This window comes from Panthera pardus, unplaced genomic scaffold, assembly GCF_024362965.1.
Source record: "Panthera pardus isolate Hobbes unplaced genomic scaffold, ASM2436296v1 HiC_scaffold_16, whole genome shotgun sequence".
Lineage (NCBI taxonomy): Eukaryota > Metazoa > Chordata > Mammalia > Carnivora > Felidae > Panthera > Panthera pardus.
Window position 1 is genome coordinate 105,236,542 of NW_026526721.1, and position 18,448 is coordinate 105,254,989.

Genomic DNA, 18,448 nt, shown 5'->3' on the forward strand with positions numbered 1-18,448 from the left:
CCAGCCAGTTCTATGGATCGCCTATAATGTATACAGTATTTTGATGCAAACTGGGGGTTAGTATAAATCAACAATCCTGTTTGTCAAATAATAAAAATAATTATTTTGAAGATAAACTTTATTGATAAAAATGTTGATTAAAGTCACAAGGTGCTGTTTTGAGTTAGAGGAAGAAGATGGGCTGGCAGAGGGTGGGGTGAGCCAGCTCAGAGAGACAGGGTACATGTGATGTGCTTCAATGGAGAGATTCCACCCCCACACAACAGTCTGAGAAAACCAAATGAGTCAAATAGTCACTGAGTTCAGAACTATGACAGGGTAAAGTAAATTAAATGTACACCCTTATTAAGTAGTAAGTCAAATGGTCTAAAGCATTTAAAATGAACTTGTCTTCATCAAGAACCCAAAGGGCTATCTTGTTTTTAGCACACAAAGACTTTACCTCACCCCAATCCTACTTCTTCCAAATATAGCACACTTTAATTACTGTAGTTTCTTCATTCAGAGGGATTATATTCCCAAACTGAGGTCTGCTGAAGTCTTCAATGGCCTCCCATCTGTGGGGATGGCAGATCCAATAAATTGCAATCAGCCCAGTAGGATGTAGTAATTCCATAGTAAAGAAAATTGAACAGTCCCTGTTCCACATATTATAAAAACCTTTAAAAAAAAAAAACAGGAAGAAAATTCTCAAACTGCTGGTACACAGCCAATCTTAGTCAAAGCTGATCTCAGTTTCTGTAGACAGTGGCACAAATTGACAATAAATAATTCCTTTTGGTTCCTAATTCCTCAAGTACAGAATAAGTTAGCTAGGATAGCTCAGTGTGACCTAACTGGTAACTGCAGCCAATTGGATAGAACTTTTTAAAGATAATTTTAAAATATTATATATAATTGACGTCTTTCTATGAAGCTTAAAAGCAATGTTGCAAATAGGTGTTAGGTTAAATGCTAAAGTGAAAACCCTAAATATGTTGTGTTATAAGTATTACACTTATTATATAATTATATGTATTATATAACTGACACATCTATATCATCCAAGTGTTTATTGAGAGATTAGGCTCTCAGATTTATTAAATAAGTCTTTCTTCCTGCATTCTTTTTTTAAATGTTTATTTATTTATTTTGAGAGAGAGAGAGAGAGGGAGCAGGGGAGGGGCAGAGAGAGAGAGAGAGAGAGAGGGAGAGAGAGAATCCCAAGCAGACTCCATGCTGTCAGCACAGAGTCTGACTCAGGGCTTGAGCTCAGGAACTGTGAGTTCATGACCTGAGCCAAAATCAAGAGTCAGAAGCTTAATGGACTGAGCCACTCCAGAGCTTCAGAGGAGCATGAGACTCTTGATCTCAGGGTTGTAAGTTCAAGCTCTACATTGGGTGTAAAGATTACTTAAAATTTTTCTTTTAAATCTTAAAAAAGAGAGAGAGAAACAGTTTTCTAAATATTTCATGAATTAAAGAATAAATCACTTAAAAATGATAAAATATTTAGAAGTGGATGCCCCCCAAATTCTATATCCCATATGGAATGCAACTAATGCAAAACTTAGAAGAAATTAGATATATTAGAAAAGAATAAACATTTAAAACTTTAATTTTTTAATGTTTATTTATTGTAGAGAGAGAGAGAGAGTTAGAGAGAGACAGAGCATGAGTGGGGAGGGGCAGAGAGAGAGGGAGACACAGAATTCAAAGCAGGCTCCATGCTCTGAGTTGTCAGCACAGATCCTGATGAAGGGCTTGGCCTCACGAACTATGAGATCATGACCTGAGCCAAGGTCAGACGCTTAACTGAACTACCCCTAAAAACTTTAAAATATAAGCATTTAGTTCAAGAAACTATTGAAATAATAATAAAATAAAATACAACAGAACTAATAAATATAAGAGCAGAAATGAATGAAATTAAAAAAACAAAGATAACTAAGGGCACCTGGGTGACTCAGCTGGTTAAGCCTCTGACTCTTGATTTCAGCTCAGGTCATGATCTCACAGTTAATTGTGAGATTGAGCCCTGAGTTGGGCTCTGTGCTGGATGTAGAGCCTGCTAAAGACTCTCTCTCTCCCTCTCTCTCTGCCTCTCTCTCTCTCTCTCAAAAAATAAAAAAAAATTCATTTAAAATTAAAAAAAAGATAGCTAAATAGGTTTAATAAAATCAAAAGCTGACTCTACAATGTCTTGTAAAATGGATAAACCCACAAAACTGGTCAATAACAATGAGAAAAGGCATAGATCAACATACAATATGGAAAGTAAATATAAATACTGGCATAGGAACCTTTTTAATTTCATGAAAGAATACTATGAACAATATGACAATAATAATTAGATATAATAGACAATTTTCTAAAAAAATATAAAAAATCAAGGAGAATAAAAAACCTGAAAATATCTGTACGTTTAAAAACAAATTGAATCATGGGGTGCCTGGGTAGCACAGTCAGTTAAGTATCTGACTTCAGCTCAAGTCGTGATCTCACAGTTCATGGGTTTAAGCCCCACATTGGCTCTGTGCTAAGAGCTCAGAGCCTGGAGCCTGCTTCAGATTCTGTGTCTCTCTCTCTCTCTCTGCTCACTGCCCCCCCTCCCTGCCATGCTTATGCTCTCTCTCTCTCTCTCTCAAAAATAAACATTAAAATTTTTTTAACAAATAAAAATAAAAATAAGTTGAATCAGTAATTTAAAAAAAAAGTCAACCCCTGAAAAAAGCAATAATCCTTCAAATGGTACAGCTACTTTGGATGATAGTCTGGAGGTTTCTTACAAAGCTATAAACATAATCTTATCATATGATCCAGCATTCATGCTTCTTGGTATTTACCCAAAGGAGCTGAAAACTTAGCCACACAAAAATGTGTACATAGTGTTTATAGCAACTTTATTTATTATTACCCAAACTTGGAAGCAATTACCAAAACTTGGTAGGCAAATGAATAAACAAACTGGTGCATCTAGACAACGGAATATTATTCAGTGTTATCAAGCCATCAGCTATATAAAGCCATGAAAAGACATGGAAAAAAGTTAAATGCATATTACTAATGAAATAAGCCAATCTGAAAAGGCTGCATACTGTACGATTCCAACTATCTGACATTTGGAAAAGGCAAAACTAAGGAGACAGTAAAAATATCAGTGATTACCAGGGGCTGGGGATTGGAAGGGATGAACAGGCAGATCACAGAGGATTTTTAGAGCAATGAAAGTATTCTGTATAATATGATAATGGTGCATACATGTCATCATACATTTATCAAAACCCATAGAGAATGTATGACACCAAGAATGAATCCTAATATAAATTATGGACTTTGGGTGATAATGATGTGTCAGTGTAGGTTTATCACTTTATAATAAACTTACCACTCTGGGTTGTGGGATGTTGATAGTTGGGGAGGCTGGAGCTTTGATGGGAAAGAAAGGGAGTAGAAGGAACTTTCTGTTCTTTCTGCTCAATTTTGCCATGAACCTAACACTGCTGTTTAAAAACAAGGAAAGTCTACTTAGAAGAAAGCAACAATCTTTGATGGTTTCACAATTGTTTTACCAAACATTTGAAGAAAGATAACAAAAATTTTAATAAAATATTAGCAAAGTTGGGTGTCTGGGTGGCTCAGTCAGTTAAGCATCTGACTCTTGATTTTGGCTCAGGTCATGATCTCACGGTACATGAGCTCAAACCCCGTGTTGTAACCTGAGCCGAAATCAAGAGTTGGATGCTTAACTGACTGAGCCACTCAAGTGCCCTTGAAAACCCACTTATGACAGAGGTAGTATTACAATTTAGACTAAAAAAATGTTCTGGGGCAACTGACTGTGGACTTGGAAGAAAATCACTTTCACACACATATTCAAAATTATGTATGATAAAGACTCACGTGTGGAAAACAACATCTTAATATCTTTAGAAGAAAATAAGAGATTATTTTTATGACATCGAAGTGGGAAAGAAATTTCCTAAATAAGATATAAAAGCAAAAACCATGAAAGAAAAATTTGATTACATTAAAATGTAAAACATATGTAGAACAAAAGTCAATACACATAAAATGAAAAAAAAAAAAACCAATGCATAGACTGAGAGAAGATATTTTCAAGGCATGTAACTGACTACATCAAGAGCCCCATCCCACCCCCACTTTCTTGCTTCCATAGGGTTTATCAATGAAGAGCCCAACAGACTGGAGGCAGGCAGATGTTATGAAGTCAGAGCATCTATTCTCTCAGTATCCATGGATGTTTCCATAACTGGCTATGACTTTCAACCAAAGTCCACAGCTCCTGAAGGAGCCCTCTCCACATAGCCTCACTGTCCCCAGGTTCCTTCTGTGTCCTATCAGCCTAGGGGTACAATGGCACCCATATTAGGAGTTTGGTTTCCCTAAGCCCTGCCCACACCTTTTTTACACTTGCTCCTAATTGCTCAATTTAAGTTTGCCATCTGCTCTCTTCTGGGACACTGGTGTACGTGGTACAAATTCTGCTTTTAACCTATTAGGCATGTTACTTAACGTGTCTGACCCCAATTACTTCATCTATAAATGGTGCCGCCATGGGAATTAATTTAAATGATCTACCTAAGCTCCTCAGTGCAGTATTCAGCATAATGACCAGTCAGTAAATTGTTACTATTATTATTGTGGTGGTGGTGGTTATATTGTTGTTTCTAATATTTCTTCATTGCTACTCAGTGATCTAAATGTCACCTAACCATAGCTGGGCAAAAACACCAAAGCTGAACCTAAACAGGATAGCTAAAACATAATTTGCTATCAGGCTTAAAGAACTTCTCAGAGTTTTCCTAAGCTCACTGTCATACTAATCAATGTGAAACCTTCTTCATCATGTGGAATTACATAATGTTGTTGTCTTCTGTCTACCTATGGTGAATGGGCCAGTCCAGTTCATCTCCCGCAACAAAAGAAGCCTTCATTATTTGCAAGATGAGGCCGCACCAATCATTCACATTCCACAGACACCTGCAGGTATGTCAGCCACAGCAGTCAATGATGCTCTTACACATGCAGGTCTCCATAAATAGCAGCCAACACAAACCAGGGGTGGAGGCTGGCCAGCACCCACCCCTACACCTGTGTGCAACTCTCCCAGTTGTAGACCTCATGGGTCAGTTCTGCCAGTCAGTCACCATGATGTGGGTCCTTACGTACCTAATGACATTCATGATCAGGAAGATTGTCTCCATTTCAATTCAATTTTATATACATATTTGAAAAATACTACAAGCTACAACATGAAATAAATGCTTTAATTGGTATGACATACTGAACTATTTAAGGAAAATTATGCAATGTGGTAAAACAACATAGTAAACACCTGTGTCATGGAAGGGGGTGGCAAATTTTAAGCTGTATGTATTTATAAATCACATATATCTGTCTCATTTTATTTTTAGGGGATATTTATTCTCCTCCCGTTACAGTTGCATAGTGTCTAAGATCTGTTAGAGTGTTAGACCATAGAATTTGTGAGGAATGAGGAAGGGGACCATTCTAGGGTGATAGACATGATCTGTATTCTGGTCAGAATGCTGGCTACATGGATCTATGCATTTTTCAAAACTCGTAGAACTGCACACTTACTATCTGGGCATTTCCCTATAGGTATTAACTCAATTTTAATTGTTTACAGGAACATGTAGAGGAATAAAAAAGTTAAAACACAAATTCTAAAAGGTTACACTGGAAGGTATATCCCATTGTACCAGTCTCTTTATGATGGAATACAATCTTGAAACACTAAGAAAATCAATCTCATCCCCCCAGAAGTTTGGTAAATAATGGAAGGTAAGAGGAGGTGAGTCAGAGACCTCAGAGTAGCAGTGGGAGTCAACTGAAGATTAGGCCTCTGCTGGGAGTGTAACGCCTACATAATTACAGGGTCAACGCCTCAATTATCTGTGCTCATTCAGAGTGGGGTTGACCCAATGACACCCTAGGCTTTCTGGAAAAGGCTTTGGCCCCTAAGGGATCCCAATTTTTTTATGAGCATGTGCGCAAAAGCCTCTAGGGTTACCCCTGAGGGCCCAAACACAATTAGATCTATTCCGAGGTGGCTGAATGGGAAAACTATGTTATTGACTGACAGACCCTCAAGGTTCTTCAACATTTTACTCAACAATTTGGATGAGGGCATAGAAGATGCATTTACCAAATGTTCAGAAGCCACACACAGGGGTGAGACCACCGGTAAGAGGGGCCAGAGGCTCATAATTCACATCCCCTAAACAGGAACAATGATGGGGCCCAAGCCAAAAACTTAAACTAGAATAAATTAAAAACAAACTACCATCAGGTGCAAAAGCCAATTGCCAAATCCAGGGTGGGAGTGGGGACACCTGACTTGGCAGAAAAGAAGCCCAATGGTTTTCACTGATCACACATGCAGTTGTGCATCAATGGTGTAGTACAGTTGGTTAAAAATTGAACACATTGACAGATAGGTCTGCTAAACTCAACATTGATGCTCTCCTTTTGTCACAGGTGCTACATCTTAAGAGTGACATTGACAAAGTGGAGTGTCTGCCAGAGAGGGGGATCAGGTGGAAGTAGATACCTGCTCTACCAGAAACATTTTAGGAAATTCATTATTTAAGCTGAAAAAGAGTAAAGAGGTACAGGTTAGGTGACCGACCATCTTGGTTTGCCTGGGACTGAGGGGAGTTTCCAGACACAGAACTTCCAGGTTTAAAACCTGTGCGGTCTCTCTCCCTGGCTTGCAGGTGGTCACCTTCTCACCGTGTCCTCACATGGTGGAGAGACCATGGTCTGTCCTCTGGTCTGTCTCTGGTCTGTCTTCTGCTAATAAGGACATTATCCCTTCATGGAGAATAGTGTTGCCCTCATAACCTCATCTAAACCTGATTATCTCTCAAAGGTTCCACCTCCAAATATAGTAACAGTGGAGGCTAGGGCTTCAACATATGAATTTGGAGGGTGAGGAACACAAACATTCAGTCCATAACAGAGAGATACCAAGCTATGGGTGCCAGAGCCATGAACCTCAATACCCACCTCCAGACACCGAAGGCAGAAGCCTAGGAACCAGAGTTAGAGGGGTCAAGAGTCATGATGAAGGGTGGAGTAGTCAGACAGACTCAGGCCAGAATCCCACCTTCACCACTTCCTGGCTGTGTGATTTGGGCTTATTATTAAATTAAATACCCTCTGAGCCTTAGGTCTGTCATGTGTAAAATGACCAATCTAAGACATGGCATTGTACCCGACCTAGAGTAAGTCCTCAGGAAAAGGTGGTTAACAATTGTCATCACCATCGTCGTCAGTATCAGGGAGCATGCTCACATACATCCCAATGACTTCTCTTCTTTCCAGGACTTCATGCTCCTTGAGGCAGGCAGAGCCCTCACAATTACCAAAAACCTGATGGAAAGAGGCCCTGTCTGGTCAGGGGTTAGTTTTCTCACATAAGAGAGTCTGGAGTCCTGCAGCCACTTGGGGATACCACTAGAGAGGCAAGGTCCTTCTCTCTCCTGCTCCACCTCCCTTGGTGCATAGCTTCTGTGGTGGCAGAGTGGCTACTGTATCTCCAAGCCTACCGTCTGCATTCCAGGAAGGAAAAAAGGAAGGGGTGAAGGGCAAAGGTCCATAACAACACCCCAGCTAAGCCAAACCTCTATTTAAAAAAATTTTTTTTGATGTTTATTCACTTTTGAGACAGAGAGAAAGAGAGAGAGAGAGCACAAGTGGGGGAGGAGTAGAGAGAGAGGGAGACACAGAATCCAAAGCAAGCTCCAGGCTCTGAGCTGTCAACACAGAGCCCAATGAGGAGCTTGAACCCACAGACCAGGAGATCATGACCTGAGCCGAAGTCGGACACTTAACCTACTGAGCCACTCAGGTGCCCCTAAGCCAAACCCCTTTTAAAAGCCATCCTGGGGGCGCCTGGGTGGCTTGGTCGATTAAGCGTCCGACTTCGGCTCAGGTCACGATCTTGCGGTCGGTGGGTTCGAGCCCCACGTCGGGCTCTGTGCTGACAGCTCAGAGCCTGGAGCCTGTTTCAGATTCTGTGTCTCCCTCTCTCTGTGACCCTCCCCCGTTCATGCTCTGTCTCTCTCTGTCTCAAAAATAAATAAACGTTAAAAAAAAAAATTTTAAAAGCCATCCTGGAAGCATTGTGTGGAAACCCCTTGGATGTCATTGGACAGGATCAGGTCACACAGCTACCCCAGCTGCAAGGGCCCTGGCGCAGTATTCAATGGATACATTGCAATCCTGAACAATACTGGGGTTTAGCTAGTAAGGAAGAAAAGGAGAATGGATATTGGGTAGGCAGAGAGCACTGTCCCCCCCGCCCCATCTACCTCTTCTGCACTATACATTCGTCACCTCCCCACCTCACTTCTCAGGGAATGAAAAAAACCACTAGTCCTAATGGCACAGCCTGAGTATGCAGCCCTAAACAGGAGGGCACACGGACATCAAGAAGAGGGTGAGTGCAGGCTGTAGTGCTGTGTCTTGGAAAGGAGCTCTGTGACTCCCAAAGCAGAGGTGGTCACAGTTAACATTGAGCCCAGGAGATTTTCCTTTAAGAAAAGCAGCCCAGGGGCACCTGGGTGGCTCAGTCGGTTGAGCGTCCAACTTCGGCTCAGGTCACGATCTCGCGGTCTGTGAGTTCGAGCCCCGCGTCGGGCTCTGTGCTAACTGCTCAGAGCCTGGAGCCTGTTTCAGATTCTGTGTCTCCCTCTCTCTCTGACCCTCCCCCGTTCATGCTCTGTCTCTCTCTGTCTCAAAAATAAATAAACGTTAAAAAAAATTTAAAGAAAAAGAAAAAGAAAAGCAGCCCCGTTGGACATGGAAAAAGGATTGGGTAAGTCTTTTTTTTTTCTCAAGACTTTGGTGGAATTGGCATAACTATTAAAAAGAATGTTCTTTAACGCAGGACCCTGTGTTCTAAAAACAAAAACGAAATGATTGAAGAGTGGGCTAAGAGGAAGCAGCCTTGTGCAGAGTGGGTAATATATGGCTTGTGTCACGATGAAGAAATACAAAACAGCTAGTCCTGGTTAGACGATTGACAGTTCTGACTGTCTTGCTCAGCCCATGTCAGCCCATGCCTGGAAGGTGCCAACGAGTGTACCTACACTAACCAGGTTGCCTCTGGGCATCCCCCACACAGGCACTCAGAGATGAGATGTATACGAAGGTAGTTCTCCATCATGTCAACTGCAACTTCCTGAACCAGTGGTGTTTGAAGTCTGATCCCTGGGGTGGTACCAGCAGCATCAGCATCCCCTGGGAACTGGTCAGAAGTGCAAAGCCTCAGGCCCATCCTGGACCTACTGGGATTCTGATGCATATACAGGTTTGGGAACAACTAGCCTAAGTCACTGTCCAATAGCAGGGATGTATTCAATAAGAGCAATCGTTCTATGGCTTTCTAACACATTTCACAAGAGACCCATTAAAGCCAATAAAAAGAAGGGGCACCTGGGTGGCTCAGTCGGTTAAGCATCTGGCTTCAGCTCAGGTCATGATTTCACAGTTTGTGGGTTCCAGCCCTGCTGACAGCTCAGAGCCTGGAGCCTGTTTCAGGTTCTATGACTCCCTCTCTCTCTCTCTCTCTGCCCCTCCCCTGCTCATGCTTTGTCTCTTTCTCTCTCACAAATAAATAAACATTAAAAAAATTTTTTTTAAGCCAGTAAAAAGTTAAATCAGGACTCTGAACTATGTAATAAATTCAGAGAGTTTAGGGTAGGAGATGAATCAGGGAAACCCTCCACAGACCTGTAATTAAATTTGTAGTTCTTAATGTTATTTTTTTTATTATTCTAATCACAACATGTCTTTTTATCTGTCTTGAAAGGTATAGCAAAAAATAATTTATTGACAGAAATTGATCTCATTAGAGTTTTGGCCCCAAGTATAGGGATAAAATGCACTGAAAAGTTTTGCATATTCCCGTCATTGTTATAGCCTTACTTAGTGAGACAGGCCCCAGTTTTAATATCATATCTATTATGGGCTGAATTGTGTCCCCACCAAATTCATGTTGAAGTCCTAACCCCGAGTACTTCTGACTATATTTGGAGATAGGACTTTTAAATAGGTAATTCAGGTAAAATGAAGTCATTAGGGCAGGCCTTAATCCACTATGACTGGTGTCCCTATAAAAAGAGGAGATTAAGACAGACACACACAGTGGGAAGACCACGGGAAGAGACAGCAAAAGTGGCTATCTGCAAACCAAGGAGAGAGGCCTCACATGAAACCAACTCTGCCAGGACCTTAATTTCAGACTTCTAGCCTACAGAGTTGTGAGAAAATTAATTTCTGCTGTTCAGTCCACCCAGTCTGTGGTGCTTTGTTATGGCAGCCCTAGCAGACTGAGATGACATACAAAAAGACTTATGAGTAAGTAGGGCCTTGCCTAATAATTACTGTTGTGGCAGACCTTTGTGCTGTTCCAAATATTTCCAGCTTGCCACTTCCTGGGAAACGTAATGATATTGTACCTTCCCACCCCCTGAAGAACTTAGGCATGGCCACATGACATGCTTTGGCCAATAAAATGTGACAGGAATTTTAAGAGCCTGAGCACGATTCCCCCTGCTCCTTTTCCCCTCCACCACAGCAAGGAGCACCTGCTCTCTGGAACAAGTGATACAGGCCAGCCCCCGGCCAACCTGTGATGGAGTGGTAGTGAGAGCAACACAATATACCTTTGCTGTTTTAAGTCCGGAGACTGACGCATTGTTCACTATTGCAGCATACCCTAGCCCATCCTGACTGCCACATTGCTTTACTCACAGTCTAAAACATGAGCCATCTCATTTATCAAATTTCAAACATTTGATTGTCTCATTTAATTCAGAAAATAGGCATAAAAATTAAACTATCAGTCTTTTTTTGTTTGGATTTTTTAAAACCCCCAAAAAGCTGAAAAATAAATAAAATGTAAAGTAAATAAAAAGGAACTACTGAAGTATAAAATAATAATAAAATAAAATAGGTAATAAGTCCATGTATGATACCTGCATGCTGGGGAGAGAGGACAGGGCTTCTTGTAGAGGGTGGGAAGATGTCACTGAGATTAGTCCAAAGGAAGGACAATCCAGCAAGCCTCTCTGCAATGGGGAGGCACAGCTAAAGGAGAGTATAATCACAGTGTTCCATACTGGTTCTTCCTTCTGATTATCATCTAATTTACCCCCAAACCAGCATCTTATAAAGAAGAGGCTGAGGCCAGTTAGGGTGGCTGAGCTGGGCTAGAAGTCTTTCCTCCTGCCTCTCAGACCAGAACCCTCTGCACTCTTCTGTACTTTAAGTCCTTTAAGAATCAAAAGGTAGAGGGGTGCCTGGGTGGCTCTGTTGGTGGAGCATCCCTTGATTTCAGCTCAGGTCATGATCTCCTGGTTCATGAGATAGAGCCCCACATCAGGCTCTGCACTGACAGCATGGAGCCTGTTTGGGATTCTCTCTCTCTCTCTCTCTCTCTCTCTCTCTCTCTCTGCCCCTCCCCTGCTCATGCTCTCTCTCTCTCTCTCTCAAAATAATAGCCCATAGTCCATAATAGTGTCTGCTTATCCTAAAGTCTGATCATTTCTGTTATTTACCAGTGAAAACCATTTTTGAACTAGTTATTTATTTCCAAAAAAATAATGTTCATATAATCTAACTCACTTTGTGCACTGTGGATTCTTTTATTTGTAATTTTTAAAAATTTTCTTTTAATGTTTATTTATTTTGAGAGAGAGAGAGAGAGAAAGCTTGTGAGGGAGAGACTGTGGGAGAGCGGGGGAGAGGCATAGAGAGAGAACCCCAAGCAGGCTCCACACTGCCAGCACAGAGCCCTACTCAGGGTTCAACTCACAAATATGAGATCATGACCTGAGCAGAAATCAAGAGTTGGACCCTTAACTGACTGAGCCACCCAGGTACCCTGTGTACTGTGCATTCTTCTCAGCCTAGGCATGTGGAAACTTCTGGGGGAACTTCTAAGAACAAAATGCCTCTTTCTGGGCTTCAGGGTCTTCTGCCTTTTTCCTTTACCTCAGGTAGCTGCTGGCACCATCCCAGTCAGCTTCACTGCTGTCCTGAGCTTGGCCTTCCCTACAATTCATTCAGGCCGCCACCCCTTCTGCCTGGAACAGTCCCCCAACTTGATGTTCTCACAACTTGCTGACTCTTCTAAACCCACCACAAATGCAGCTTTTCTGGAAGAACTTCCCAACTTGAAGCTACCCCTACTGCGTCATTACATTGCAAGGAACTTGCCTGACGTCTGCTTATATATAAGTTGTCTAGGCGATTGTGTCATCTATTTATCAGTCAGGTGATTTACTGTATCAGTATTCTGTTCTTACTATTAGACACATGCCCTGTCATGTACTCTGTGGAAAGAATGGTGAGAAGGGAAAAAAATACAATGTGGGTTTTCTAACACATTGTCCTGTTATCTAGGCTGCTATACGTGGGCAGATGCAGTCCTCTGCGGTATGCGGAATTGGTTTTAGTTGGCCCTGATAACATACTCTATGAAGTTTAGTGGTGAGCACTAGCGTCATAAACAGAGTTTCAAAAATCGATCACTCCAGAGAGTTCATGGTATACAAATATGAACAATTACTAGGGATTTTTCTTTGAAAAACATGAAATCCTAAGTAGTACCGCCAGGGAAAAAAAAACCTTTAAAATTCTTTATTTCACTCTGTAATGAATATAGCATCTTCTCAAGAAAGAATAAACTTTACAATTTCAAGCTTTACTTAAATATCTTTTGCTTGGAAAATTAAAACAGTCCCAACTTGTCATTTATTTTACATCACAGTTTATAAATCAAGTAGAATGTTAATTCATTCTTGGAATGGCAAATATCCTGTCCTAAGTGATTGATGGAAGGATCAATGATGGAAAATGCCAAGCAAAATTCATTAGAAAATGTATAATTGATCTATAAAGATGTTGCATTCCTAACTAGCATTACTTGCAAAAATGAGGACTTATTTGGAAAATTGCAAAATCCAACACCTTGGGTACTGACCACGTTCGTGTCATTACATTTTTAAAAACATCTGTTGGCAATTTTGTGTCAAAATGGGCTTGTCAAATCTTTTCGAAAGAAGAAATTTTTCTCAAAGCCACACCATCTAAATTACTTTCAGTTTTAACTGTGAACATATGGTGGATTTTAAAAGAATTGTTTCACACGGTAAGTGGAACAGAGAACGGCCTAACAGTTCTATTAATCTGCTCAAATGCTGCAGTGACGCCGAATCAAGAGTGGTCAGGCAAATAGGTTGTCCCCACTCACTGTGTACCTTAGCTAACAACCAGTGTTGCAATCACCAAATAATTTGAATATAGGAAGCTTGATGCTTTTTATTTTCTTTAGATGCCACCAGTTTCTGGCCATCCCAAATGCTCCTCATACAACATCCTAAGGCCCAAGCTGTTGAGTTCCTCCTGAGGGCCTGAAGTCTAGCCAGGCTCACTGAGATATGAGAAATGCCCACACATCAGAACCAAGAAGGGGCGCCTCGGTGGCTCAGTTGGTTAAGCGTCCGACTTCGGCTCAGGTCATGATCTCACGGTCTGTGGGTTCGAGCCCCGCGTCAGGCTCTGTGCTGACAGCCCAGAGCCTGGAGCCTGTTTCGGATTCTGTGTCTGTCTCCCCCTCTGCCCCTCCCCTGTTCACACTCTGTCTCTCTCTGTCTCAAAAATAAATAAACGTTAAAAAAAAATAAAATTAAAAAAAAAAAGAACCAAGAAAAACTAGAATAAAAGGAAGCTTTCATTAGTGGTAACAGAGACAACCCACTACTCCCCTTTAAAAAAATGATCCTTGAATTTCACACTGAAGATTGAGTGGCTCCTTCAGTATTCTTCTCTCAAAACAAAATAATCCCAACTCCTCTGACCACAAAGTCATATTTTCCCATCATTCTTTAGGCTTTTTGTTTTGTTTTATGTAATCCAAACCCCTCCACCTTGAGTCTCTGGTTGTGGAATGTACAAAATAGTGCTTGGAGAAACAATGGGCCACACCTGAGTGTGGACCCCTTTCCTGACCCTTGCTGGTAATGAGACCTTGGGCAAATCGTGTAACCTCTCTCTGGCTTCCAGTTTAGTCCTCTAAACTGTGGAGATTGAAGGAGGTAATTCTGTTACAGAAAGCATGTAGCATCATATCTGAAACACAACTCCCCAAAATACTATTTTCCCTCTTTCCCCAAATCAACCCTGTAGTGAAGTCAGTTGTCTATAACTGTGCTGTCTAGTATGGTAATCAGCCACAAGTGGCTATATATATTTAAATCAATTAAAATTACATAAAATTAAAAATTCATTCTTCACTTGCACTAACCACATTTCAAACACGTGGTAACTACACGTAACTAATGGCTCCCATATTAGACAATGCAAATAGAGAAACATTTTCACTCTAAAGTTATTTTGGATAGTGCTGGTTACCTTACCCACTTGGATTTGGAGGCTTCCAAACATAGCAATTTCAGTCTCTAACTAAACTATGTCATGTGAAATCTTTCCTTGGTGACAGTAATAAATGCAACTACTCTATTTTATATCACATCTCTTTTATTTTTTTTTTAGTTTTTAAAGTTTATTTATTTATTTTGAGAGAGAGAGAGAGAGAGAGGGAGCAAGCAAGGGAGGGGCAAAGTGAGAGGGAGGGAGAGAATCCCAAGCAGGTTCCACACCTGTCAGTGCAGAGCCCAGTGCAGGCCTTGAACTCACAAACTGTGAGATCAGGACCTGAGCTGAAATCAAGAGTCAGACACTCAACCAACTAAGCCACACAGGCACCACCTTTTTATTTTTTTTATTTTATTTTTTCTCCAGCTAAGACAGCAGAAGAGTGGATTTATTGTACGTGGGTCACATTCAACCACAAATTAAAACAGAATTAGTCCCAAAGGTCACAGGTCCAAAGCAAAGGACCAGAAGGGACTGTTTTGGTATGAGCAAGGCAAGTCTCTCAAAGGTGGTGGTTGCAATTAGATGGCAATGGATGTTCTAGATCCACCGAATCAAGTTCTAGAAAGTAGGCGTGTAGTCCAACAATTGGTACCAGTGTCCCTGGCGTCTGGCTTTCCTTATTTCTGCTCCTGTGGCTCCATGGGTGTACAAGCTAGCGGTTTACTCAGACTTCTACCTCATCTTTCTTCTTTTACACTTCAGCCTGTGCATTCACTTCTTCCTCCACTTGGCTCTCATGGTGCAGAGGTTTCCAAGAAGATGGCGCTAAGGCTAAGAAAGCGCCAGAGGCCCCTCACATCTTTAATAGAAAGAACCTTATCTCCAGTTCTGCATCTCAAAGAATTCATTCTTACTAGTTCAAGCTAGAAAGGCTCCCTCCTTAATCTCAGATTCAGACACCTATCACAGCCATCCCAACCCAGACCTGCATTCTAGAGCCGTTGGCACTGCGGGTGCCCTCTGCCTGGCTACTGAGGATCTGGTGGGGTGTAGGTGTGATGCTTCAAGCCCTGGGTCTTGTTCCCATCTCTGGAAACTTGCTGCAGCTGGTGTGAGCATCAGGTAGCTTATGGGCCCATGCTGAGGACAATGAATTTCTCCCTGAGTCCTAGGTATCTTCAAGGGAAAGATCAGAAAGCCAAATGTTGTATGCAAACAGCTCACTGTCGAGCAGGGCTTCTTTTCTTTCCTTGCCAGCAAAGTGCTTTCCTCCAGGGGTTTTAGGACAATTACTACATTACAGGCCTGGGGACATAGCATGGGAAATGTAAAGATCTATAGGACTTAACTGAAACAAAAACTAACGTCACCTTAGAGCATGCAGGATGCAGATCCAGGGAACCAGGTGACCCACACTTTCTTCACAAGTGTCCCTGGTTCCAAGGCTCAGAGAAAAGGATCATCTCAGTCACACCTGAGCTTTGGTTAAACAGCTTTCAGTAGTCAAGGATTGATTATCCATATACTCCTCCCAATCCCACCTCCCTTCACTTTCACCTGCTGAAGAGAACAGAAAAGGGATATAGAATCACATGTTCTGGCTTGCTAATAGCTCTAATAATAGGTTAAGAAGGCTAAAGAGTACAATCACCCACTTAGCCATTACTGTGTGCCTAGCACCGTTGGAAGCGCTTTATGTATGTACAGATATTAGCAGATGCAAACCATTAGGAGGCACCAAAAAAGTGCAGAGCAGTTGAGTCACGCCTCAGCTCACACTAGTGAAGCTGGGGGTCTGGCTCCAAGTCCAAGCTCCCCACTGTTGTGCTACCAGCAAGAGATGATGGCAAAGAACCAAAGACTTGCAGTTAAAGTAAACCCCTCCCACCCCCAGCTCCCTCTTGCAGAGGCAACCACTGTTAGCAGTTTCCAATTGTCCTTCTAGACGTTCTGCACAAATGTCCAGAAAGGAGTTGTGGTGTTACATTCCGTGGCCTCACTCATGTATGAATAGGAAATGTTTTCATTATTTTCCTAATAATTGATATCATCTGTGCTTTCTAATCATTGATTTCATCTGTGTGGGGATGCTTGCAACTGGTGATATCAGGGGTGAGGGACGGGGAGAAAACTCAGTTGTCAATAAAGAGTACTCAGTCCTTTACAAAACAGTCCATCCATCCCAGTGCTTCTGGATGGGACTTTTTGCCATGGTCCAGGTTCAAGTCTCTAGCGGATTCCTTCTCTTCCTGCAGGGTCTTTTCCCCCTCCCACTCCTCCTGATCTGCTCTTCTTAGAGAAGAGCCTGAGAGACTGGAGCTGACCGTTTTCCAGCCTGGGAGCTGTCACTCCTTAAGGACCAGCCTGGCCTTAACCAGCTTAACCTTCACCAGCTGGCTCAGCCCAAAGTTGGTGGGATCTGCCAATAGGGTCTTCTCAAGGTAGGGAGTAGCTGAGGTAGTCCCAGACTGTCCTCCAGTGCTGGCACAAGCAGACCTCTTACACACACACACACACACACACACACACACACACACACACACACGGCAGCCTTATAACTTTGGTTCCTGCTAGTAGTATCCGCCTTAGCAGAAAAATTAGGAATTCTTCAACTGTTACAACAAAATCATGCTCAAGTTGGCTTAAATAATACATTTGGTTTATTGGTTCTTAAAACTCTAAAGTCTAGAGCTAGGGCAGGCTTCAGGTGGGTCTTGAGTCAGCAGGACTTCATTTCACCTTGAAATCATCTCCAAGGACTTGATTTCTTTCCATGCCTCATTCCTGCCTCCCCCCCCCCCCCCCCAGTTGTCTTCACCCTGATGCCTACTTTCCTGAGGGTGGCAAGATGGCACCAGCACCTTCTGGGGCTACAGGTTTCCTCTCGAAGGCGCAGCAAGGGGACAGCTCGCTCTCTAGAGGAGCAGCTTCCCTCCAAGACCTCACCAACAATTCATGACTCACTCACCCAAATAGGGGCCTGAGTCTTCACCTGAACCACCCCCACCCCCGCAATGACCAGGGGGTGAAGGTCCTGCTGACCACTTACAGCCTCCTCTCCAGCCCCAGCTTTCTGAAGACCTGTCCCAGTTCCAATGTCACTGTGCCACAGGGACCCCCATCAATGCTGGCTGCGTCTCTCCCACTTCTCTCCACGGTCCCCAATTTCACTGTGTGCGAAACCGAAGTTCCAAGCCTTGGAGAACTGAAGCAGGTTCTCTCTAAAATCCGAAGGGTTTCGAAATCGCAGCAACTGCAGAGGAGAGAAGCCGGCTCACGGACTGGGCTGGGGGCGCGGCGCAGGGTGGCGGCGGGCAAGTCGTGCTCCGTCGGGGAAGGAGTCTCCATTGCCCCCCTCATCCCCTGCCAGCGCAGCCGGGGCTGGACATCCCCGGCCCCGCGTCGCGGAGGCGCCGCCGCGTCCCGGCATCGAGCCGGGAAGCTGGGGCCCGGGCGGAGTGGGAGTGGGGCGGGGCGGAGGGGCCCAGGGGCTGGAAGCAGCGCCGAGAGGGCGCGGCCGGGCACGGACCCGGGCTCGGGGCAGCGGGCCGCCCCGAGGGCGGAGGGGAGTGGCCCGCCGCGGCCTTATTTCCTCGAGCGCCGGCGCAGCTCACTTGGCGCCTGTCCGTCGAACGCCGCGCCCGCCCGCGTCCATGCCGCCCCGCCTGCAACCGCCGCCCGCCTCTGGGACCGGGCGCCCGCGCGCCGCGGTTCTGCCGCTCGCGCTGCTGCTGTCGCTCGCCCTGCAAGGGGTGGCGGCGGCACCCGCGGGGGCCGGGGAGCCCGAGGACTCCCTTCGGCGCCGGGACCCGGAGCTCCCGCGCGGACTCCTGGAGCAGGCGGCGCGCGCGGCGCTGCACTTCGTCAACTTCCGCGCGGGCTCGCCCAGCACCCTGCGCGTGCTGGCCGACGTGCTGGAGGGCCGCGCCAGGGTGAGTGCGGGCGCCACGCGGCGGCGCACCGTGGGGGCTGTGACACTTGTGTGCGCGCCTGCCCGCCCAGCGGCGGATCCGAGAGTGGGTCTGTGAGG

General features: G+C 43.8%; 1 protein-coding gene across 1 annotated transcript in view; it reads left to right on the forward strand.

Annotated features, from left to right (window-relative positions):
• Positions 1-4,886: 4,886 nt before the first annotated feature.
• The window catches only part of RARRES1 (retinoic acid receptor responder 1), a 69,599-nt gene continuing 56,037 nt past the window's right edge, over positions 4,887-18,448 (forward strand). Inside the window, exons 1-5 of the mRNA XM_053904177.1 lie at positions 4,887-4,989; positions 6,744-6,799; positions 9,158-9,343; positions 12,036-12,231; positions 17,653-18,350. Of these exons, the coding sequence (XP_053760152.1) occupies positions 4,887-4,989; positions 6,744-6,799; positions 9,158-9,343; positions 12,036-12,231; positions 17,653-18,350 (1,239 nt within the window). The remainder of the gene's footprint in view (positions 4,990-6,743; positions 6,800-9,157; positions 9,344-12,035; positions 12,232-17,652; positions 18,351-18,448) is intronic.